The 25,625-nt window shown below is 43.3% G+C and overlaps 1 protein-coding gene across 2 annotated transcripts in view; it reads left to right on the top strand.

Annotated features, from left to right (window-relative positions):
- The first annotated feature begins 9,162 nt into the window (after positions 1-9,162).
- Positions 9,163-25,625, top strand: part of SLC1A2 (solute carrier family 1 member 2) — a 144,851-nt gene continuing 128,388 nt past the window's right edge. For both annotated transcript variants that reach the window (XM_061610772.1, XM_061610771.1), the window contains exon 1: positions 9,163-10,551. In XM_061610772.1, the coding sequence (XP_061466756.1) occupies positions 10,535-10,551 (17 nt within the window). In that variant the 5' untranslated portion in view covers positions 9,163-10,534. The remainder of the gene's footprint in view (positions 10,552-25,625) is intronic.

The raw sequence follows: 25,625 nt of genomic DNA, 5'->3' as shown, positions 1-25,625 counted from the left end.
TTTGACTAATGTACACATTTTTGCAAGCAATTTCTCATCATATACTGCATTTTTGTGTTATTTTCATTCATATATTTATTCTTATGCACACTTTCCCCTAACACAGGCATTTTTGTTTGGTTGGCGAACTGCATTGCAAAATTCTAGTAAGTGTGAATTTCAAAGGATGACTGTGTTTCGGTTTACATATTTATTTAATCTATTATTATTATTATTATTATTATTATTATTATTATTATTATTATTATTAAATTTTATTTATACCCCTCCTTTTGGCCAAAGGCCCTCAAGGCAGCTTACAAAGAAAAATAAACACAGGTATAAAATACAATAAAAACAATATAATTTACAAAAATTAAATTAAATAACAAATAACATTATCATAATATTGTTAATTAAAAGCAGGGAGAGCCCAGGGTTCCAATCTGAAGAAGTTATTAGTTAAATCGAAAGTACTGGGGAGCCCCAGGTTCAAGTCCCTGCTCAGCTCCCTAGATGACCTTGGTGTTGACCATTGAACCACACTGTCACTGAGTGTTTTTCCATCAAGTCTGAAAGTGTGGAAATCTGTAGCTAAGAGAAGTTATGTCTTTGCCCAGTCTGGGAACGGATAGCCAAGGCCGTTGTCATGGCAGCATCAAGATAGACTGGGAGAGTTCTAGCAGTTATCTGTGTTGAGCTGAGTCTTCTGTGTAATGTCTTTGAACTGAGAACTTCTCTCCTAGAGGGGGGGATCTTAAAGCCTTAAGCCATAATGTCTTAATAAAAGACTCTTAACCTGATCTAATGCATCTGAGAAGTTTCTTGAGCAACTTAACTCCAACGTAACGTATGCTGTTTCACGCAACAACGCACACACTTCAACAGGGTTATGGGCCCAGATCCACAGCGCATTACACAAGAGTAAGTTGCTGGTCTGAACGGCAGACGGAGTTCCAGAGGGCAGCTTGATCGATTGTACCAGACAGAGGTGAGCAACATGGCTGTAAAGCTGTCTGGGGGAGGCTTGCCAATGGAAAGATTGACGGAAAAGAATTATGCCAGCTGGAAGCCGAGGATGCGGGCTTTGCTGATAAAAGAGGATTTATGGGACATTATAGATGGACCCCCTCCGGCGGTACTGACCGCGGCCTGGACGCGTAGAGATCAGAAGGCGCAAGCTTTTATACTTCTGGCTCTATCAGACTCTCAACTTCTACATGTGAGAGATGTTACAAACGCCAAACAGATGTGGGACGTGTTGGAAGGCATTCATGTGCAACAGACTGCGGGATCTAGATTGTGTTTGGCACGGAAGCTTTACTAGATGCGCTTCACGGGTGAGTGCGAAATGAGTGAGCATCTCACGGAATTCAGACGTTTGTTTGCTGAGCTGACGGACCGAGGCGTCGAGCACTCTGAACTTCAGAAGACCTATCTGATCCTGGCTTCGCTCGATGGGACTTGGAATAATATGGTCATGGCTTTCGAAGCCATGCCTGATGGAGGTCTGAACGTTGCGTTTATTGAGGAAAAGCTGACCCAGGAATGGCGGCGGAGACAAGAGGCGAAAAGTGCTGAGGAAAAGCAAAGAGCCAAGCTGAAAGAGGAAAGCAGCAGCAGACAGGAAAACAAGCAAGAACAGCAACGGCTGAAATCTTGTTATGCCTGTGGGGCTCGTGGGCATCTTCAAAGAGACTGTGCGGTCAAGCGAAACTCCAGGGATGGCGGCTTGAAGCAGGGAAATGTGAACTTTGTTTGTAAACAGAAGTCTCAAGATTTAGCACCTGTTAACTGGATTGTTGACAGCGGGGCAAGCCATATATTAATTAAAGACAGGAGTTTGTTTTACACGTCTACAAATGAGCAGGACTTTGTTTTACTTGTGGATGGATCGCAGAAGAGCGTGGAAGCCCGAGGACTGGTGAGATTTGATAAACTGGGAATACTTTCAGAATGTTTGTTTGTTCCAGAATTAGCTCATAACATTTTGTCAGTCAGAAAACTGGTGAGTTGTGATTTTTCTGTATTGTTCCACAAAGACAAATGTTATGTAATGAGGGGAGATCAAGTGTGTTTGCAGGGAAGCCTTAATGATTCACAGTTTGTAATAAAGAGCAGTCAAGCAGGGTGTGCTGTGTTAAATGCTGAGGCACAGGTACATCAGGGCTGTGTCCATGCATGGCATCAAAGGCTGGGGCATGCAAACCTTGACACGATTAAGAAAACCCCAATGCATAGTGAAGACATGCGTTCAAGAGATTGTGGACAGTTAATGGATTGTGATTCTTGTCATAAAGCTAAAATGACTATTGCACCAATTAACCGGGAGGCTGAAAGAACCACAACAGCTCCCTACCAGCTAGTTCATGTTGATTTATCAGGGCCAATAAATGCTTCACGTGGAGGTGCGAAATTCTTCATGGTACTGGTGGATGATTTTTCAAGATTTTGTCATGTTTTTCTGTTAAAGCATAAAAGTGAAGCTGAGCAAAAGCTGAAACTGTTCATTAAGAGAATCGAAACTCAACATGGCACCACAGTGGGGGCTATACGCTCGGACCAGGGGGGGGAATTCACGAGTAAAGCATTGAGTGACTTCCTTGAGAGTAAGGGAATAAAACAGAATTTTACTGCTCCATACAGCCCGTTTTCCAATGGAACTGCAGAGAGAAAAAACAGGGTGCTGCAGGAAGCAATGAGAGCCATGTTAATGGATTGCAGTTTAGGGAATTCTTTCTGGGCAGAAGCAATTCTTTATGCGAATTATATTCACAACAGGGTATTACACAGTGCACTTGGAATGTCTCCTTATGAGAAAATCACTGGCAGAAAACCAAAAATACAACACATTCAAAAATTCGGGGCAAGATGCTGGATCCACATTCCACAGGGAAAAAGGAGGGGCAAACTTGCGCCCAGAGCACTGCAAGGTTTTGTTTTGGGATTTCAGAATGCATATTTCAGAGTTTGGTGTCCAGAAACACAGCAATTAATTCTGAGCAGAAGCATTAAAGTCTCAGAAAAGCCTTGGGATCAAAGGGAAACAGTTGTTCTTACAGGGTCAGATGACACACAAGCACAATCATTTAAGCCAAATCTAGACATTAAACTGGAGGGCACACATATTCCACTCAGAGATGCGTTAAATGAGCTCATTTGTGGGAAACGAAGATCAAAAAAACGTAAGGCTGAGGAAATGGAATCTCCTGCGCAGGCTGTGCCAAGCACAAGCACAGATGGGGGGGGGCAGAGAGAGCAGAAGCCCTAGTGCCATTAAGACGTTCTACAAGAGTAAACATAGGGAAACCGCCAGAAATATATACTGTGGGGGTAATTACCAGTCCTGGAATGCATAAACTGGTGGACATGGATCCTGACACTTTGTATTTGACATGTGTACAGCCAAAGTTTGATTGAATAAAGTTTTAGCTAAATGTGCAGAGATGTTCTGAACTGTACTGAAATGTAAGCTGTATTGCAAGATGTATTGTAGAAATGTATTATTGTAATTGTTGTAATGAATTACAGACATGATGGGAAAAGGGGGAGATTGTTGACCATTGAACCACACTGTCACTGAGTGTTTTTCCATCAAGTCTGAAAGTGTGGAAATCTGTAGCTAAGAGAAGTTATGTCTTTGCCCAGTCTGGGAACGGATAGCCAAGGCCGTTGTCATGGCAGCATCAAGATAGACTGGGAGAGTTCTAGCAGTTATCTGTGTTGAGCTGAGTCTTCTGTGTAATGTCTTTGAACTGAGAACTTCTCTCCTAGAGGGGGGGATCTTAAAGCCTTAAGCCATAATGTCTTAATAAAAGACTCTTAACCTGATCTAATGCATCTGAGAAGTTTCTTGAGCAACTTAACTCCAACGTAACGTATGCTGTTTCACGCAACAACGCACACAAGTCAACACCTGGGACCATCATCTTCCCTCCAGCTAACCGACTCTTGCGGGGCACTTCGTGCCGTGGAGGCTGGAGGCTTGAATCTATATCCTGCCCTTCCTCCCAGTAGAAGCCCTTTGTTTCGGAAACTGCAAATTTTATAGGTTCGGCTAGAAATTCAAACTGAATTTAATTTTTCACCCACTCACCTCAAGGTGAGATGCACTCGATCTCCAATTTCCCAGGTTTTGGAGTAAAAAGGGGTGGAGTTTTACTATTGTCATGCACCCCTGCTTTCAAACGGAACTGGAGATTTGCTAAAACCAGTACAACCTTGAGTGTATCTCCAGCCTCAGTTGGAGTGCAATTCCTCCATTTCCTCCGCCATGGGGGTAAGAATGGCATGTAGGTGCCTTTCCACTAGAGCCATTGGCCCAGCATTGGTGGGCAGGGGCTGTACCATGGCACAGCCTCCAGCTATGCCCTAGAGGGCAGAAAGCTGCTGCCAGAGGTTGTCTCACCAGTGGTGGCAAAAAGAAATAGAGTAAGGTACTGGAGACTTTGGATCCGATGTACACAAAGCCCTGTGAATCTTCTAAGGGGCCCAGTCCTTGGGCTTCTCAACTAATCCAGCCTGGAGCTGGCATAATAGAAAACTGCCATGTAACTGCCCACATACACACACACACCTTCCACTCTAGCCAGTACAAGCCAGCAGGGCTTGGGATGTGGCAGTAGATCTGCCACATTGCTCCCTCTCTGACCCTACTTAGGATTGCTGTGTTAATTAAACTTAAAAGTGCAATCCTATATGTGTCTACTCAGAAGAAAGATCCATTGAGCTGAACAGGACTTACTCCCAGGAAAGTGTATATAGCATTGCAACCTTAGTTCTCATTGAAATCCATGGGATGTTAGTGATGGCTAACTTTTATTTGAACCGTACAAATAACTTAGGCTGGATCCAGCCCAATATGTTTGGGATGGGAGCATTACATGTGAAATATATCATCATTTTTTACATGTAAGACAAATTGTACCCTCTTCTGTATCTTGCTCCCAATATTTTTTCTGGTGTCATTCCTGTTTGTCCAAAAACATGTAATGAGGCCTTTTTCCAGGACTACCATTTTTGGATTTCACCTGGGGGGGGGGGCAGAGATGGACAACAAGATTCTTAGTCAAGCTGAAAGGCCCACTCTTCAAGAGCTAGGAATTTTCAGAACATTTGCTTCAGAATGGATAGAACAGACCTTCATGGACCAACAGTCCAACTTGGAATAAGACAGACAGCTTCATATGTATCCAGGCCTCATTGTTTATAACTACAGTCACTTTGAATAGAATCTGTGAACTGGTAATTCTCGCCTTGACACAGCAGAAGTCATAGCTGTGTGAGTCTTCTCAGCAACATTGCCATTTCCTTGTCACTGAATGAACACACCACTCCCACACATCTAAAATCAACCCTTGGGTCTCTCTGCTATGATCTCACCTCATGCTTCCTTTTTTGGAGATTGATGAGCAGCACTTCCAAACAGAAACGTTAAGACAGCAATGCAAACTATAGGAATCCAGCATAATTTATACCTGGGTAAATTTCACTGGTGTAACATTCCCCTATTCCAATCTCCATTTAGGATCAGGGCTATTGCCAACTGAGCTGGCCTGAGCCTGGCAGAGGGAAAACAAGCCTTTAAAATAGTTTCACTTACACCACCTTTTTTGTCAGTGTAATTTCTGCTGGGTTTCTAGGTCACGTGACTGAACAGCATATGGAATAGGGGTCTCTCCCTGCTCTGTCAGTCCCCAACCACACACCCAGAATGTCCCCTTTTCAGGACTTATTCTAGCCTCAACTGAGCCAGGATGGAGAACTTACTGCCGCCATACCTCCAGCTGAGCTGGGATGAGGAGCTTCAGCAGGTGTAGCCTTGGCTGAGCCCAGACTCGTGGAGACCCACCTATTCCAAACTTCACTCATCCTGTTGGCTCTTGAGTTTGAATTCCTCCCTAAGACTTCAGCCTTATTCCCACTTACATGGGAGTAAGCACCAATGAACTCTACTTACTTTTGAGTAGATATGTATACAGTCTGATGATAGCAGGATTTTAGTGTAAGTGCACTGATGACCAATTAATTTTTATGACCATTAGTGTGACCAATACTAATTTTTTTTTAAAAAAATAGTATTTCTCTCTGTACATTTCTTATAAAACTTATGTATTCTGACCACACCAGAGAACTTGCCTGACCACTAGTAACAGACTATGACATTTAAGTTGCATCTTGAGTACTAAACATTGCAGAAAATGGATAAGGCCCTTCAGAGAGCTTAAAATCTAAAGGTCAAGGCACACCTTCACATACTGCCTTATTCATGTGGTCCTTTTTGTATCATTGCTACCCTCCCCAAAATGAAAATTTCTCAAATCTGAATGTGTAGAGATACAGCTAGCACTTTTCTGCAGTAATCTCTGTAACCAGATGTTCTCAATGTGAATTCCTCCCTGGGAATCACTGGATTCCTCAGGATTGGAATTCTGGAAAATTCTGAACATTTGAATTGCCTCAAGTGAAGAATTTCTTGTAATCTGTCTATCACTATTTTGATGTCACAGTTTTTGAAAACTGAACGCACACACATGTGCGTGTTTGTTATATATGTTTTTAAATAATGTTTTAACCCTTTTTTAAAAGATGTTTTTAAAGCTTTTTTTAAAAAAATGTTTTTAACGTTTTGTTTTAATGTATTTTAAGGTCTGTTTTTATGATGTTTTAAAGTGTTTTTAGTGCTTCTGTTTGCCGTCCTGGGCTCCTGCTGGGAGGAAGGGTGGGATATAAATCAAATAATAAATAAATAAATAAAATAAGCTGGACAAAAATAAAGTTGCTGGGCATCCTGTACTCTTAAGAGCTGATAAACGGGAGAATTTTTGCCTTTGTGCTTTTTTCCATTACAAAACATTGAGAAACCATGGCTGGTGGAATTTTCCTGTCTGTGCAACTGTTAAAGGGTGCAGGAGCCCTCTCAAGATTAGGAGCTTACAACTAAGGACAAAGATTAAGGAGAAAGATTAAGGAGAAATGCTCGGTTTGATATGGAAACAGATGAAGCTACAGAGAAAAAATAGAGTTGGTAAGGCTACAATGCTTTAGGAATTATTAATGGAGAGGGAACTTACCTGAGGCATAGGGCAGAAGAAACAAAGGTAGCCACTGAATTTGTGGATGGAGTGTAGAAAGAAAGTCAAAACAGAATCGATCAGAAAGGTAGGTTGATTCACATGATAGCAGTCTTTGGGCTCCCCTGCCATCCATAGCACCTAAGATGCCAGAATATATCTATCTTTGCTAAAATAGAGTGTAGTAGTGGTATGAGAACAATGTATGGGCTCACCTTAGCAGAAAACAGTTATGTGAGCTTCCTATAGGCATCTGGTTGACCCCTATGGTTGGGAAAACAGGAAGCTTTTAGACTCATCCAGCAGGACTCTTAGTACATGAATGTGAAAACAATATTCTGATGCAGCATATAGAGTGAAATTAGAATTGATATGGCAAGCATCTAATACAGAAACATAAGAAAATAGATACAAATACAGATTGTTTCTAAATTAGAGAAGAGTTTAGTTGAGGGCTGGAGAAACTGTAGCCCTCCAGATGTCATGATATGATGTCCAACAACATCTTGAGGGCCAGAGATTCCCCATCCCTGCTTTAGACATTCCAAAGTAGAGAGGAGAGACAAACAGGAAGTAAAGCCAACAAGGGGGTAATTGCTGCAAAGTAGGTAAGAATTTACTTGGGCCAACACAACACATGGTGTTTGTGCATTCCTAGGCTAAGTTCTATTGGTCAAACAACATAACACAGTTTACAAAGATGAAGTTGATAGAGATATAGAAAGCATTGCATTGGCCAGCAAGTAAAGCTGATGAAGATTCCAGCAGCCAGTGTTCCACTTTCAAAAAATACCAGTTATTTTCTCTTCTGCCGTGTTCTAAAAAGTTAATCTACCGACTACTACTAAGAATGCCAATGAAGAAGAAATTGTTTTGAGGAGAAAAGAAAGCAAACAAAATGCTTCTGATTTCAGAAGAAAGTTCTTTCCCACCTCTTTCCCATGCCTGTTTCAACAAGCATTGATTTACCACATCTCCAACAGAGGTCAGCAGAGCCTTAGAGGACTGACTCTTTACCATCCATTGAAGTTTATAGTTGCAGAGAAGCTGTTCATAATTTATAGATAAGATAAATCTATGCCAACACATGGGATATTCTTTTCACAGCTGATTTCTGGGAATAATCCGAGTTACAGACGTTTAACCGCTAAGGGTATAGGGGGATTTGAATGGAGGTATTTCAGCCTGTCTACTGAGCCTGCCTTCTTTTGTTCCATGGGTCTGATGAAGACTCTTACGTTCCTCAAAAGACTGCATATACATAAATCAGAGACTGACAAAATAAAAGGTATCAGTTTGCTGTTATTACATCCCTTAATTCTTTAGGACAAACAGGACAACAGACTGTTGCCTTTGTCTTCTTGCTAAAGAAAACAGGCACCAGGAGGAGGAAAATAGATTTGCCCTGCTCTCCTTAATTGCTTATACTGGCATTTACATAGAATTACCTGCATGAACAACCTCAACCCTATATATGGATACTCAGATGTAAGTTCCATTGAGTCCAATTAGACTTACTCCTCGGTAAAGGAGTATTGAACTGCAGGCCAAAGATACCAGTTGTGAATATGCCCCAAAGGACTTTCTAACAAATATTTATTTATTTATTTATTATTTGATTTATATCCCCTTTCCTCCCTGAGTGGAAAGCATAAGAAATAGAGGCTCAATACCTGAAGAAAGAACAAAAGAAAGGAACCTTTTATTTCCCTACAGCCATTCCACATATTCATCCAGTATCCCCAGAAGGATTTTTAAAGAGAGATAATAAGATGGCTTAAGAGTGATATAGCTGCCCTCTGTTTTGAGTTTCCAGATATCTCAGAGCTAGTGTATAGGAATAATCCTCAACCATTGTGAATAATATCAATCCATATTAATTCTACAAGACAATTTAGTTCTACAGAGAGAGAGAGAGATCAAAATAATTGAAAAGCTTATTTGTTTCCTGTAGGTGTGTGTGGCATTCAGCAAAGCCACCCTTTGTTTCCTAGAGGATTAATTTATTAGGATACTGTAGCCCCGCCCTCCGGTCAGAGTTCCAATCGGATATCCAGGCAGGCTTTAAAGGACAAGAAATATGACAGCGCTGGGGGAGGGAGGTGGTTAACTCTTTCTATGACGGCCATCTCTCTCTCTCTCTCTCTCTCTCTCTCTCTCTCTCTCTCTCTCACACACACACACACACACACACTCTCACACACACACTCTCTCTCTCTCTCTCTCTCTCTCTCTCTCACACACACACACACACACACACACACACACACACACACGAATATGATATTTAGCGGCAGAATTATAAAGTAAGAAAGAAAATAATTGCACTAATCAGCCAGACTTTACAATTAGGTATTTAAAGCTGCCGTGAAACTCCTAAACAGAGAGTAAGCGGAGGGGGGACGCCCGCAATGTGGCCTAGTATCTTAACGAGAAAGGGTGTGAGAGGGAGTCAGATTGCAAACCCGACTTGGAGAAGATAAGGGTGCGAGTGTAAATATTCCCTGGTGAGGGGGAACCGACAGACGCATGCTGCTGCTGCCGCCACACGATCAGAAAACGGAATGAGCACAAAAGGTATCGATCGCCTGTGTTGGTGAGGCTGTCGAGACGCCTCTTTTTTCCTTCCTGCCAAGCAATCGAGGAAAGGCAGAGCAATGATACCAGCGACGCATGCAACCGGGCGAGGTGCACAGGGTTGTGCTTGGCCTCGGAGTTACACGGCTGCGTAGCGCTCGGCTCTCAGCCCGGCGTCGCCTTCATTCGTATAGATCCACGCGTTCTCCTGCGAGGGCTTTTCTCTCCCCCTCCTATAAATAAAGAGACGGGGAGGGGGATTTGTAGGAGTAGCAACAACGAGTGATGTCAGCTCTCGCCTAAAATAGAGAGGGATAGACTGCAAGTCCACAGTTAAACCTTCCAATCCAGCCTCAGCCAACACCATGGCAATGTGAAGTCACCCACCACCCCTCACACATACAGCCCCCCTTGCCTTTTCTCTCTCCCCCCCGTCTCTCTCACACACACACTCGCATTCACACTGCGCTCCATCGCCCGTCCTCCGAATGAGCGCAGAAAGCAAAGGATCCTAACGGAGGTACCCACGCTGGCCGAGGCCCTGGGCATCCAGTTCCTGCTGATCGTCTTCTCTCTTCGCACCCCCCCCCCCTTTTTAAGCCCCCGCTCTCTTTTTCCGCCACTACCCATCTCTCCTGAAGACATTCAGGCTTCTGGAAGGCGTTGGGAAACCTCATTGCGAGGCGGCGGCAGCGGCAGCGGGGCTTCGATCTCAAGAGGAGCCGAGCTCCGTGGATGATCGCCTTCCGGAGCCTGGAGGATTATACAGGGCAAGAACTCGAGGGGTTCTCCGACGCCTAGAGAGCACAAAAAGAAGACGACTTTCCCCACCTGGCCACCGGCCACGCGCTGTGGAAACCCTTGGATTTCTTGAGACGCCGAGACAGGAGGGCTTGCACCGGACCATGGCGTCGGCCGAAGGGTGAGGGGGGACCGGGTTTTTTTCCTCCTTTGCTGGGAGGGGTGGGATGAGAGGATCGGGCTGTGTGTAGGTGGGTGGCTTCATGGTTTCGGTTTGTTTGCTTATCGGGCGGGGAGATCCTTCGTGGCCTGCCTGCCTGCCTGCCTGCCCACTCCTCCACCCCCAAACAACTACAGGATGGAAGCAGCATCCGAGGGCAGTTTAAAGCTAGAGAATGGCATTTCAAATATGAGTCTCCTAGGGGAAGGAAAACTTCCTCTTTCATACTAGATTTAACCCTTGCAAGGACTAAGGGCTATCGAATCACTTTTAAAAAAAGACGAAGGCCGTTGTCAAGGCTGCAGTTCTGTGTATCATTTCTAAATAGTAAGTCCCTAGACATCAGCGGGGCTTACTTCAGAGTGGACATACCACAGGATCGGGCTGCAATCCTATACCCCCTTCCCTAAGAGTAAGCCCCACTGAACATACACAACGGGACTTACTTCTCAGTAGAGATTGCATTCACTGCAAGGCTGCACTCCTGGGCCCGCTTTAGGGATGAGCCTCATTGGACACAATGAGACTGAGTAGACCTGACTAGGAGTGCGCTATCAGGCTGTAATCCTGAGCAAATTTACTAGGGAGTCAACTCCTCTGAATACGGGGGAGGGGTTTACGTCTGAGCAAACATGTATAGGATTTTAGCTCTGTAAAACAGCAGCAAGAACAAGCTCTTTCTATAAGAAACTGTTAACAAAGTCTTAAGGAGTTTTGCAATAGGTTGGACTCCTGCCATATGTCGTTTAAAATGCCCGCAAGGGAAAGCAATAAAAAACCAAATTATGCCAGAGGGAGTTTTGCGGGTTACTCAAGTTATTTATTGTGGAGCAAGCAAACACAAGTTTTGGATGATCGCCTCTGCAACGAGAAAGCCCTTAGAATCTCATCTCGTGTGACATGTTTCCAAGGGCCCAAGTCAGCCAGCGGTCCGAGCTCTGGGTTGGGGATTGGTTGGCATGTTTGTTTGTGTTTGAATATAATGTCTGGGGCTCCCGTAGTTTCGTCTACTATTATCAGGAGTCTAGGGAGGGCAATCTCCTCTTGATCGGTAAGGCTTGCTGTCAGGTTGGATCAGCATGATCTGCTCTGGACTCAGGACCTTGTGAGGACAGAGTGTATAAAAAAGGTTCTGTTTATATCTGTCGGAGGTGCGCGCTCCTTTCCCAACCTGCAGGTTCAGGGCACATTGCTGAAAAGCGCATGCACCCAAGTGTCACACACCTGAGGGGAAAGCAAAGTATGTATACACTCTGGGGCACAATACAGGTGAGCCGGTAGGCAAGCTGCAGTTTAAACTGGCAAACTCTTATGATTTCCAGGATGGGGGCCTTGTTCCATATGAAATCTCCGCAATACTCCCACCAGCATTAGTAAACAAAATGCTTTCTAGTGCAATCCTATGCATGTTTTGGAAGTAAACCTTACTGAGTTCAATGGGGCTCAGTCCCAAGTAAGTGTGTCCAGTGGTGTGGTGTGTCTCCAAGGAATGTGAAAAGCATGTTTGCACACACCCCTCTGAAGAAACAAGGAATGTAAGGGGACATCAACTTAGGTATCAACCTAGAATCTTAGAACAGTAGAGTTGGAAGAGGCCTATAAGGCCATTGAGGAATCCAGGAATGCAAGTTAAAACATACCTGTCTGTCCAGCTGCCTCTTGAATGCCTCCCGTGTTGGAGAGCCCACCACCTTCTGAGGTAATTGGTTCCATTGTTGTACTGCTCTCATAACACTAGAAGTCATGGACATCCAATGATGCTGAATGCTGGAAGATTCAGGACAAACATAATAAAGTAATTCTTCACACAGCACATAGTTAAATTATGGAATTCTGTCCCACAAGAGGCACTAATGGCCACCAGCTTGGATGGCTTGAAAAGAGGATTAGACTAGGTTGGTCTTTGTGTAACCTACAAGTATAGATACTTGTTCCTGTAATGTGGCCACAGCATTAAGCACTTAAGAGTCCCCATTGATTTCAAGTAGAGATTTAAGCTTCTGTTTAGCTTTCACCCTTTGGAATCATTGGAACCTGAAAGTAGGGCTGCAACATTTAACCAATGAGATTGTTGTAAACCGCCCAGAGAGCTATGGGGCGGTATATAAATACAATAAATAAATAACTTATGGAAACAGCAGATGGCAAGTGCCATCTTAGAAGAGCCATTCTGTGTGACAGAGAAACATATGTGCATCATCTCAAAACAATGTATTTTTTTCCCTTTAGGACTATTGTTTTGCATGCAGACATATGCAGATTTAAACAACTGATTAACCAATGAATATACTAAAACTAATAAATACAATTTCTTTAACTGGGTGGCATCCAGCTTGACATTGGTTGATTGTGTCCATTGTGAAATGCTTCTCCAAAGACTTGCATTTCCTCTAGTGACTGATAAATTATAATAGTCATACTAAATAGCTACATGGTATTTTTACTAAATTTACTAAGCACTTCATATATGTTTCTCAGTCATTCTTACAACAGTTCTGTAAAGGTACAACAATGATGCTGTGTGCCACCCCAGTCTCCAAGCAGCGCAAGACTTCCAGGGGGCCATGCACTTGCCAGGGTTTGGTTTCCTTGGAAAGAAGGTCAGTGGAGACTGTGGTGTCTTATAGAATATATGGTTGTTATTTACACACATTCACAGTCTGAGCTTAAGATGGAGGGGTTCAAAGCATTAGCAGTCCAATAGATCTTTCTTTTCCATCAGGCTTACAGGAGGCATCCTGAAACCATCGTGCAGGTAGTAGGCCTCTTCTGCGTGTCACAAGCCTCTCTCTTTGGCTCTTGGATGGGGGGGGGGAGGACCTCTCTTCTGAAAAGAGTTCCAATAACAACAGGATCTCTCTGCCAAAATCTATTCACCTGTTAATGGGCACTTGACACACTCATTATCTCACCTGGCCACTCTATTAGATTAACAAAGGAGACTCATCTGACCAGCAGAGCAGGTTTCTCAGCTGCAGAGCCCACCTCCAGGTACAAGGTTCCAAAACGGAGGCTGAAAGGAGACTCCTAGAAATCATCTATCTCAACTCCCAAACCCACAAGAATATTATCATCTATATATAAGGATGGAGGATAGGAATAAAAATGCCTTGGTTAAGGCCACCTGGTGCATTCATTCCTAATCTGACATTTGAAGTAGGAATATACAGCTCATAACTCATAACCACCACCCAGGGATGGTGAATCTGTGGCCTGCCAGATGTTGATAAACTACAGCTCCCATCATCCCTTGTCCTTGCCTATGCTGGTTAGAGCAGATGGGAGTTGGAGTCCCAACAACATCCGGAGGGCCGCAGGTTCCCCAGCTCATACCATAAACACATACCAGTTTTTAAAGTACAAATTTATTGGAAAGACCAATGTGTCATCAAGTCTTTTGTAAGAGACACTTTGAAATGTAACCGTTGGGTTTTTAAAGAATAATAATACATATGTGCAGATAGATGCATGAATTTATCTTTTCTGTTTATTTCTCACATATATACCGTTAGTTTTCTCAGAGGGGTGCATGTCCTCATTCTTCTTTAAGAGTAAAAATAATGTAGACATAGGGCCAGTTTGCACATAAATGTTAATGAACATTCCTGGAATTCTCAGTAGGTTGAATGTATGAACTGATTCCACTGAAAAGCATTGCGTTTCAACTGAGATGAGGTGACATGTAACTTTTGCCTGTGGTCTTTTGATCTCTAATTGCTCATTCACACCTTTAAGGAAAATCTCAAGTCAGTGAATTGGAAGAATACTAATATTTATGTGCCATAAACTGTAATTGTACTTTTTCAAGCAATTTCCAGAGTGGTAGCTATGTTAGTCTGTTGTTGGAACAGATTGCAATCCTCTATATGTTTATTCAGAAGAAAGTCTCATTATGTTTAATGGGTGTACAGCCTAATAAGTACATTTAGGATGGCAGCCAAAGAGTCTTGTGGCCTGTTTATTTGGCTTTTATGGACTAGAGTCCACTTCATCAGAAGCAGGGAATGTTATCCATATATATATCATAGATACAGAGAGTGAATGTTAGTAAGTGAGGTCAGAGAGAAATAGAGTGCAAGAAATACTGTCTGTAATAACTATGTCAAAGCTTTAATGTATGTCAAATTATTACAATGGCCATTCACTAAGCACTGTTGATGATAACACAGACATCCTGGCATCCATAAGCCATAGTTCTGGAGTCTTTCTTCAGACATGAGCAAGAGGAAGGACAGCACATGCTTTATATGTAGAAAATCTAAACTTCTTAACGAAATACTTCTGTCTGGAACCCTGTAGAGCTACTGCCAGTCAGTGGAGACAATATTGCGCTTGATACACCAGAGGTCTGGCTCCGTGGAAGACAGGTTTCTATCTTCCAAAGTTTAGTTCATAGCCCCTCTGATCTAGGAAGCAGGTGGTTGAACTGCTACAAACTGACTTCCAAAATTCTCAAAATCCAAATCATGTGGATATTAGGACCGAGACAACAGTAAGAATATCAATAGGAGATCTTGAGCAATATTGTGATACTTGGGCAAGTATATTCTTTCAGATGTCCATTTGCTAATGGAAAGTGAGAAAGAAATGGGATGTTGGGTACAAATGTAAAGGAAGGCGGGTACATGGCTTAATGAGTGTGCTATATAGTGAAACTTATGTTGTCCAGTATACAAATTGCAGCAGTTATCTTTCTGCAGCATAGTCTCGTGCATGTTTACTTAGACATAAACCTCACTGTGTACAATAGGGGCCTGTTTGTCAGTGCCTCCATCATCTGTCACTCTCTGGGAGGTCATTTGGGGACCCCCTGGAGTGTAAGGCCCTGGACTTTGGCCCCAAGGTTCAACCTTACCTGAACCACTGCTGGCTGTGAACAATAAAATATTTAATTGAATGTCAGCCCCAATTCCCTCTTTCAAAATCTTAATCATGAGTGTGTTCAGGAAATGCTAAGCTGCTTGTATTATGTCAGAAAGGTGAAAGACTGCTGTGAATGGATGTGACTGCAACTGTAAGAAGACACTCTGAATCATATATAGTCACTGTAGCTTCACATTTTTATTTAAATCATTTTTGTCCTTCTCTTTTGCGGAAAAGGCTCCCAAAAATAAGTTGCACAAAACATTAGTAAGATACTGCCTGCTCTCAGGCTTACAATCTGAAAGACATGACACACAAGGAAAAAGAGATGGGGAGGGAAAAGGAAGCTTAGGCACCAGTTGTTAACATTACATCAATTATAACAGCCAACTGGATGGAAACAGTTTGGACTGCATGATGGAATGGCTGCTGCTAAGTGACTGTGTGTTGAGGTGACTATTTGCTTTGTACCCTGATGGAATAGACTCCTCCAAGTGATTGGGAGCTCCAGTCGCACCAGACTTCCAATCATGACATTCAGTGGAATGCATGTAGGCTCCCCCTCCAGACTTTACACTCTGCATACAAGGGTGTGGGAGTGAAACCAACTGAGACATTCACATTTGGGGTGAGATAGCCCTGGTTCTTCTTCCACACATCTTCTGAAAACATGGATGGAATGTCTGTTATCTACTGGATATTGTTACAAGCCCATTGTGGTGAGCAGCAGCATGTCAAAGGCTGTATCACATTTCTGCCTTCTCAGTGATCCTCTAAACCGACTATGTTTACAACACAGTTTGTGGGTAAGTTATTGAAGTAACAGCTTGCTGTTATGGGGTGGTGATAATGATCTTCTGGTAACAACAGTGAATCTTTGTAAATACCATCTTACTGCTGGAGTATGTGGTTTGTATCTGACAAGGTCATATTCAGAACAATCCCAAGGAAATCCATCAACATGACTAATTCATTTATTTTAATGAGTCTTCTCTGACTTAGCTGGATACAACTTTGTGTATGTATTACACCAGGGTTGGGGAACCTTTGGCCCTGCAGATGCTGTTGGACTCCAGCTCCCATCAGCCCCAGTGAGCATGACTAATGGTCAGGGATGATGGAAGAGGTAGGATAGCAACAGCTGGAGACCACAAGTTCCCCATCTCTGTACTACACAATTAATGCCTCTAAAGTCTTATGCTTTTCTACCCAAACTGCTTCACTGGATGCTTTATACAGCTCTTTATGTCAGACAAACCTCTTGTACTGGGCAAAAAACAGTTCTGAATCTGTCCAGCATCTATAATGTATGAAAGGAAGGACAAAAAGGGGGAGGGAAGTACAGTAATATGTAGATCCTAAGCAATTTAAACTGAAGTACTATAAAGTTGCCCTGTGGATTAAGAAGTCTGAGGATGTATGTCTGCATTCAGCTGAAATATACTAAGCCAAGACTGTTGATCCATCCAATTTAGTAGTGTCAGTGTTGACACTGGCAGGAGCTGTCCAAGGTTCCAGTAAGGGTCTATCTGGAGATGCTGGGGCTTGATGCATGCAAAGCATGTGGCCTGTCAATTAGCTACAGCCTCTTCCTCAGTGGCAGAAGCTGGTAGCCCACCAGCAAATCACCATACGAGATGCTGTTTGGTTAAGGAATATTTTGTAGAGCAGACATTCACTTCTGCACCCTTACTCCAGCATGTATTAGTAAGAGTTCAGGAATCACTTTCTGATCTGTGGTGCTGTCATTGGTTTGTTGCTTTACATACCAGAAGAATTCACCTATAGTGTATAGGTCCTGTCATATTATCACACATTATTTCTTGGCTTTGTTGGCTTTTCCTTCAAAAAATAAAGCCAACTGAGGATAGCACTTCATCCATCTGATGCAGAGGGCTTTAGTCCACAAAAGCTTGTGCCAAAAAACACTTGTTAGTCTTTAATGTGCCACAAAACCCTATTGTTTCTGCTGTAATAGCCGAATAACACGGTGTCTCTTCTGGAAATAGTAAATGCATTATGGTGAATCCATACTCGTTAACTTGTGTATTACCTATGATTTCAACCTCCATCCCTAAAATGTTAGTACACAACACCAGCAATCTAAATTCTTTGTTCTGTGTTTCATCTCACTAGACAATTGGATGCTGGGGTGGAACAGATAAATCTTAAGAAATTAAATATATTCACTGTGCTTTGACGCTGCTCCTACTGAAGTCGACAGCAAAAGTTCCACTGATTTAAACACTATAGGTTTGTTACCAATAATAATAATAATAATAATAATAATAATAAACCTCAGTGATTTTTTAAAAGTTCTTTACAATTCAGGCAAGTATAGTTTGCTTCCACAAAAATCTATCTCAATCAGAATACAAATAGATTAAAAATATATATGTCTTGGGGTGCAATCTAGTTCCATTAAAATCAAATGTGAATTCTGTTACTGATTTCAGTGGAACGTGGATTGCTCAAAAATCATTAACAGCTTGATCCTATACTCTGAGGTTCTGCTCACAGGACTGAGTGGAGAGGAGGGGAAATGGGCTCTTGGCAACCTGGCACCAATGCAGATGTGTTAGTGCCTGCCTTCTAAACCTGCTGTAGCAGGACAGTTGCATGGCATGAGAGGGAGCAAAAGAGGACTGGGAGGGGCATGATTGTGCCCCCCTCATAACCTGCTGTGAAGGTGAGGCCAACAGGCCAACCCAATAAAGGTTGAAATCTGGGGGTACAGACATACTTGTGGTTTTGCTGGCTTCAGTGCATCTTCACCTCCATGACGCAGGGACACATGATGCTAGTAAAACTCTGCCCCCTTTTACTCCAAAACCTCGCAAGTTGCAGCTCCAGCACATTTTATCTTGAAGAGCTTCACACAGACGTCAAAACTGATTGGCCCCATTTTCACTCTAGGTGTGTCCAATGAAAATGCTTTCCTGTAGGGTCAGGCAGACCAATGATTGACCTGACACTTTGCTGAGGGCAGTCCTAATCAGCGGTGGGGAAGGGAGATGTGTCCAGCCATGAGCAAACAAGTTTTAAATGCATTTTAAACTGAAATCAGAGAAAAAATTCTAGCTACTTTTAAAGCAGCTAGTACGTCTGCAGCCTGAGTCCTGGAAAACGGAGCAAAAAATGAAATAGGAAAAAGTTTGTCAGAGGCTTGAACCTATTTTAGCCCATAATGGTTTGAAACATTACAGCAAAAGCAGAATTGTATAAACCTTTCCTCCAGCAAAATTGTGCTTTGTTCCAAGTAAAGACATCTTTGTTTTACTCAGAGACAAATGTATTTATTTATTCATATTAAATTTATATCCTGTCCTTCCTCCCGAAAGGAGACCAGGGTGGCAAACAAAAACACTAAAAACACTCTAAAGCATCTTAAAAACAAAAGACTTTAAAACATATTAAAACATATTTTAAAGCATTAAAAGAAAACATCTTTAGAAACATCTTCCAAAAAAAAAAAAGCTTTAAAAACTTCTTTAAAAAGTAGTTCCAACACAGACTGGGATAAGGAGGGAATTCCCAAGAGTAGGTCCCACTACACTAAAGGTCCGCTTACATTGTTGTGTGGAGTGCACCTCCTGATAAGATGGTATCTGCAGGAGGCCCTCACCTGCAGAGCATAGTGATCGACTGTGTATATAAGGGGTAAGATGGTCTTTTATGTATCCTGGGGTCAAGCTGCATAGGGCTTTGTACACCAAAACTAGAACCTTAAACTTAGCACAGTAGCTAATACATAGCCAGTGCAATTCTTTCAGCAGTGAAGCAACATGCTGGTGATACCCTGCCCCAGTGAGCAGTCTCACAGCTGCTTTTTGCACCAGCTACAGATTCCAGACCATCCTCAAAGGCAGCCTCACCTAGAGCACATTACAGTAACCCAGCCTGGAGGTTACCAGTGCAGGAACAACAGTGACCAAGCTATCCTCGTCAAGAAACGGCCACAGCTGTCTTACCAGCTGAAGCTGGTAAAAGGTTCTCCTATCCACTAAGGTCCCCTGGGCCTCTAGCGACAAAGATGGATCCTGAAGCACCCCCAGACTACAAACCTGCTCTTTCAGAGAGAGTACGGCCCTATTGAAAGCAGGCAACTGACCAATTATCCGAACTCAGGAACTGCCAACCCACAGCGTCTCCATCTTGCTGGGATTCAGACTCAATTTATTGGCCCTCATCCAGCCCACTGCCAAGTCCAGGCATTGATCCAGGGCCTGCACAGCCTTTCGCAATTCAGATGTTACAGAGAAATGGATATAATCAGCGTACAGCGTACTTCACCCCAAATCTCCTGATAACCACTCCCAAGGGCTTTGTATAGATTGGAGACAAGATGGTACCCTGCAGTACCCCACAGTTCCACTGACAGGGGGCCAAAAGACAATCACTTAATGCTGTTCTCTGAAAACCACCCTGGAGGTAGGATTGGAACCACTGTAAAACAGTGCCTGCGATACCCATCTCACCAAGTTAGCTCAGAAGAATACCATGGTCAATCGTATCAAAAGCTGTTGAGAGATCAGGTAAGAATAACAGGCCCTCTGTCCTTTCCCAATAAAGGTCATCTATCAGGACAACCAAGGCCATTCAGTCCCATAACCAGGCCTGAACCCATATTGGAATGGGTCAAGATAATCTGTTTCATCCAAGCGTATTTGCAATTGCTGCTCAATCCCCTTCCTTAAAAAGAGAGGGTATTTGTGACTGGGCGGTAGTTGTCACAAACCAATGGTCTAGGTGGGCTTTTTCAGGAGTGGTTGGATCACTGCCTCTTTCAGGGCGACACTCCTTCCTGCAAAGATGCATTGACTACACCTTGGATCCACTTGGTCATACCCCCTCAGCAAGCTTTTAATAAGCCAAGAAGGGCAAGGGTCGAGAGGACATGTTGCTGACCACATCACTGCAAGCACCTTGTCCGTGTCACCAGGCTGCATCAACCAAAACTGATTCCAAGAAGCTGCAGTAGACATTGCACTGGACACCTCACTGGGGACTACAGTAGATGTGGATGAGGCATCAAGATTGCTATGGAGGCAAGCAACTTTACCCTCAAAGTGCCTTGCAAAAATTCACAGTGGACCGCCAAAAGATCTAAAATTCCATTTCCTGGAGTTGATGTCAACATACCCTTGACCATACAAAAAACCTCCACTGGACAGCTATTTGAGGATGCGATGGAGCAGAGAAGTAGGCCTTCTTCACAGCTATCACTGCCACACTGTAGGCATGGTTATGATATTTTACTCATGCCTGATGAGCCTCACAGCATGTCTTTTGCCACTTGTGCTCTAGGCATCATCCAGCCTGTTTCATTGCTGTGTACCAAAGGTGCAAACTGCAAATGCTAGAGAGGGTGCTCAGGAGCAATCCTGTTAAGAGCCTGACATGTCTTCTTGTTCCACAGCGTGACAAGGTTTTCAACAGGGTCACCTGCTCTGTCTACTGGAAACTCCCCAAGAGCATTCAGGAATCCAGTAGATTCCATTGTCGACCAAGACAATGGGGTGACATTCACCCCCCTCATCTCCAGGCTATCCCTTCCTTCATCAGGAGCAAAAACCAAGCCAAGGGTATGCCCTGCCCTATGTATCAGACCAGTGACAACTTGAGACAGCCCCATGGTTGTCATGTAGGCCATGAACACTAGAGGCAGCCACAGCATGGACATTGAAATCACGCAGGATTATTCTGGGCTCCTCCAATCCCACAGCCAAGACAGCCTCCACCAACACAGTCAGAGAAGCTGCCAGGCAATAGGGTAGAAGGAAAACCAGCAGGAACCCTAGTTTACTGTTTCCTTGGCCCAACACCAGGTGCAGGCCCTCATTGCCAGCTCCAAGACAGAGTGGTGTCCTGGTGACAGAGATGGAAGTTCTGTGGACCACAGCAACCCCTCCCCCCATTCTTGCAGCCTGTGCTGGCGCTGCACTGAATATCCACATGGGCAAAGCTGGATCAGATCAATTCCTCCCAGTTCACCCACCCAGATCTTGGCAATACTTACCAAATCAGCACCCTCATCTATGACAAAATCATGGATGAGTGTGGTCTTATTGTACACCAATCTGGTGTTAAAACAACAACACACACAGGCCAGTGGGCACAACAAATGAACAACCAGGATTCAATCAATGGGAGGAGTGAGAGTGAGCAACAAGGCGTAGATAGTCTTGCCCTCATCTTCCATGGTAGCTCATTGCCTCCCCATGGCTATACTTCCCTTTACTCATGATCACTGCAATTGGGGTGACATCACCCATGTCCCTCCTTTCCAAATGCAGGGAGAATGAATTACCACTAGGATCAGAGGCACTATGCCTCTGAATAACGGTAGCTGAGAACAGTAGAAGAGGGCTACATAACTAAGGACCGTGCCTAAAGCAGGATGCCTGATTGCATGGACAAAACTATGCACGTACCATTTGTACATGTACAGGGATTGTTCACCCAGTCAACTAAATGAGTGTAGCATGGGGGGGGGGCTCTGCTATGTTCCTGCTTCCCCATCCCCACACCAAGCATTTGCTCTTCTTCTGCTTGGGTTGTGAAAAGTACTCAGGAGATCCCAATGATTCCAAAATTCACTGCAGTCTTTAAAGGCCTGCTTTAAATTCAAGATTAATTTGCAAAGATGCAGTCTATTTTAAAAGCAACATCAGAACACCAGAAGCTGCCTTATACTGAGTCAGGCTGTTGGTCCATCTAGCTCAGTATTATCTACACTGACAAGCAGCAGCCCTCCAGGGTTTCAGGCAGGGAACCTTTCCCAGACGTACATGGAGATGCCAGGGATTGAAGATGGGACCTTCTGCATCGAAAGCAGATGCTCGGCCATACTTTGCTTTGGCTCATTTTTTACCTCACAATACCTTCAGTAATGTTGTCAAGCAGGATAAAGTTACCCTTTCCTTGAAGCAACAGGGCATACGCATTTGGCATAACACAGGGGTGGGAACCTTAGGCCTGGGGGTCAAATATGTCCCTCCATGTCTCTCTTGCTCTTGGGAGTCTCCCCAGGCCACATCTTCACTGACTTGCTTTACACCCTCACTTAGTGTTTTGTATTCTTGAATTCTGCTCATGACTCTTGCTTGCTTGGATGGAGGATGGAAAGGGGGTGGCGAGTGTGTGTAAAGTCTAGCCTACTGTACAAAGGTAAAATTTCACATGCATTGTCCCACCCGCTTTTGCCTTTGGCTCTACCCACCACTGGCATGTGGCCCTTGGAAGGCTGCCCAGAAGGGAATACGGCCCTTGGGTGAAAAAGCTTCGCCAACCCTGACATCACTAATATATTGGCATAACTAATAAGTAGGCCTACTTATAACAATAGTTACTCAATATGTAGAACCAGTGAGCTGGCCAAACATATAGATGCCCCTGAGGAATAATATAATGGAATCAACAACAACAGATCCCTGCCTTTCCTAAATAGTCTAAAAAGAGAAACTCCTTAATTGCATCCATACGTCTTAGTTCAGCAGTTTCTTCCAAGTGTGGGAATGCTCATAAAGTGTGGAGTTTCCTGTTCTACAGCTGCTTCCTCATTCATTACAAAGGAGGGAGCAGATCCATTCATGTATTCCTTTATGTCCTCAGAGTAGCACCTTCCATTAAAATTACTGGGGAACATTGTATGTATGTGCACCAGAATTCTGCATCTCCATTCCAGAAGTCTGCACTGAGGTGCAAGTATATATAATATGTGGTGGTGATATAGGCAGGCTATTTATTGGAATATGCAAATTATACACATATTTGTTGGGTTTATTTATTTATTATTTATTTATTTTATTTCATTTTTAAACCGCCCATAGCGAATAGCTCTCTGGGCGGTGTACAAAAGATTAAAAGTACAGAAATACAAAATATCACAATAAATAAACTGAAACAAAGAGATTTAAAATTGTAACATTAAACGCTTTAAAATGCCTGGGAGCATAGCCAGGTCTTAACCTGGCGCTGAAAAGATAGAAGTGTCGGCGCCAGGCGTATTTCTTCGGGGAGGCTATTCCACAATTCGGGGGCCACTACAGAAAAGGCCCTAGATCGAGTAACTGTCCTCCGGGCTTCCCGATGGGTTGGTACCCGGAGGAGGGCCTTAGACGCTGAGCGAAGTGACCGGGTCGGTTCATAGCGGGAGAGGCATTCCACAAGATACTGCGGTCCCACGCCATGTAAGGCTTTAGAAATGTTCTGCAGAGAATCATCTGCCTATATTTTTAAGGCAGTGCTAGAATAATGTTTTTCTTTTGTCAAGCATGAAATAAGCTACATAACAGGAGAATTAGCTGCATCTTTTTTACCCATCTGACCTCTTCACCTCTACTTTCCTCACTAATCTTTCAGCAAGATCTGCCTCTAAGGCAGATCTCTGAGCAGCTTTCAAACAGCTGCTGTTTTTACACTGGAAAAAAAAGAGTTTGTACTATAATGGTATGGAAGTCCACACAATGAGAAGAATCTTGAGATCTAGGATGTAATATCATTGTATTCTGCAAGAATGTTAAATTCTGCAGTCTCATGATATGATTTACTGAGAAATCTAGTCTGAATCAAATTATTCTGATTTATTGACAAAATGACAATCATTTGTACAGATTAGCCTGCAGAATGGATCTGGTTCCCACAAAAGCTTCTAAGAACCCGATCACATTTTTCGTAGAGTTATAGTAACAAATAAAACAAAAAAGATCCATAATTCCTTGAAAGAATAGTACAATTGTTTCACATTTTAAGAAATAGATGTATTCCATACTTTAATATTATGTATTTCTTTTAGATTTTGAATGTAACATGTAATATGTAGTATATATTCTTATATGATGGTATGCTTGAGTATACAGGCTTCATACTGTGAAGTTCTTACTGTTGGATGGTGCCAACTTTATTATCTAGTCTAACAACTGGTGAGATTATCAATTTAATTAAATTCACTCTTTCCCGCCCCACCCAAAAAGCCTGTCTGGAGAAGAACATGGTTCTTGGAAATTCAGAAGTTCAACATCCCTGGTTTAGATTAATATTTTAAAATGGTAGATGTAGCATGCAGGATTATTACCGCAGTTAACCAATCCTCCAGTAGTTAGGAAGCATTAATTTAGAGATAATAATTTATATCATTGTGAGAGTCTGGTTTTAAAAAAGCTGTTTCTCTCCACACCTCCCACATATATTTGTCCTCATAGCATGAATGTGGGTGCATCTATTTTTACCTCCAGGTGCATATTCAAACAGGATAAATTTAAAATCTCTTGCCACTTTTAAATAACTGATGTGTTCTTTTTTTCCTGAAAAAGAATAGATGGCAGAAGCAACATAAAGGTTTGGGTCATTTCATGCAAAGTTTTTAAGGGGATAAAGCAAGGGCCAGTGTGTGTGATACAGTGGTGGTTTTCACAAAGAAAGAAAGCAGCCGGAAAGAAACTATGTAGAGAAATCTCTTTTTTCTCAGGACTGTCAGAAAACAACTGGTCACGCGCCATTCGAAGAGCTGTGTCAAATGGTTGGAATGAAAAGGTATCTGGGGTCTGCTGACTAAATTCTATATACTAATGATGAACTTATCCTCCAAGTATAGATCCTTGTGCAGCCTAAGCAGCACCACCTATTATCAACAGGGAAGTATCAGCAAGCTTAGGGGACCCCAAGCAGGGCTGGATTAAGCTGAGGAGGGCCCCTAGGCTGATTGGTGCTTGGGGGGCCCTATCCCCACGCTTCACCTACCTTTCTGTTGTTTTTTGCAGCGCGTGCAGGTTTGCCATCAATCAAGATGGCGGCAGAGGTTTCCCTAAGGAGCTGAAGCCTCTGCCGCCATCTTTGTTGATGGCAGCAACGCTTGCGTGTAGCATGCATGCGTGCCATCAGCCAAGATGGCGGCAGAGGCTTCAGCCCCTTAAGGAAACCTTGGCTGCCATCTTTATTGATGGCAAATCTGCGCGCCGCAAAAAACAACAGAAAGGTAGGTAAAGTGGGGGGATAGTGGGGGGGATGGCGGTCAGTGGATGCTTCCGCAGATCGGAGAAGAGCGGAGGGCACCCTGTAGCTCCAGGGGCCCTCGGGCCAGTGCCCCACGGCCCCCCAAGAGCTCTGGGCCCCTAGGCTTCAGCCTGCTAAGCCTAATGGATAATCCGGCCCTGACCCCAAGATTTGCAGAA

This window comes from Rhineura floridana, chromosome 2 (assembly GCF_030035675.1).
Source record: "Rhineura floridana isolate rRhiFlo1 chromosome 2, rRhiFlo1.hap2, whole genome shotgun sequence".
In the NCBI taxonomy this organism is placed as follows: domain Eukaryota; kingdom Metazoa; phylum Chordata; class Lepidosauria; order Squamata; family Rhineuridae; genus Rhineura; species Rhineura floridana.
The sequence above is the reverse complement of the archived record's forward strand: the minus strand, read 5'-3'. Positions and strand labels throughout refer to the sequence as shown.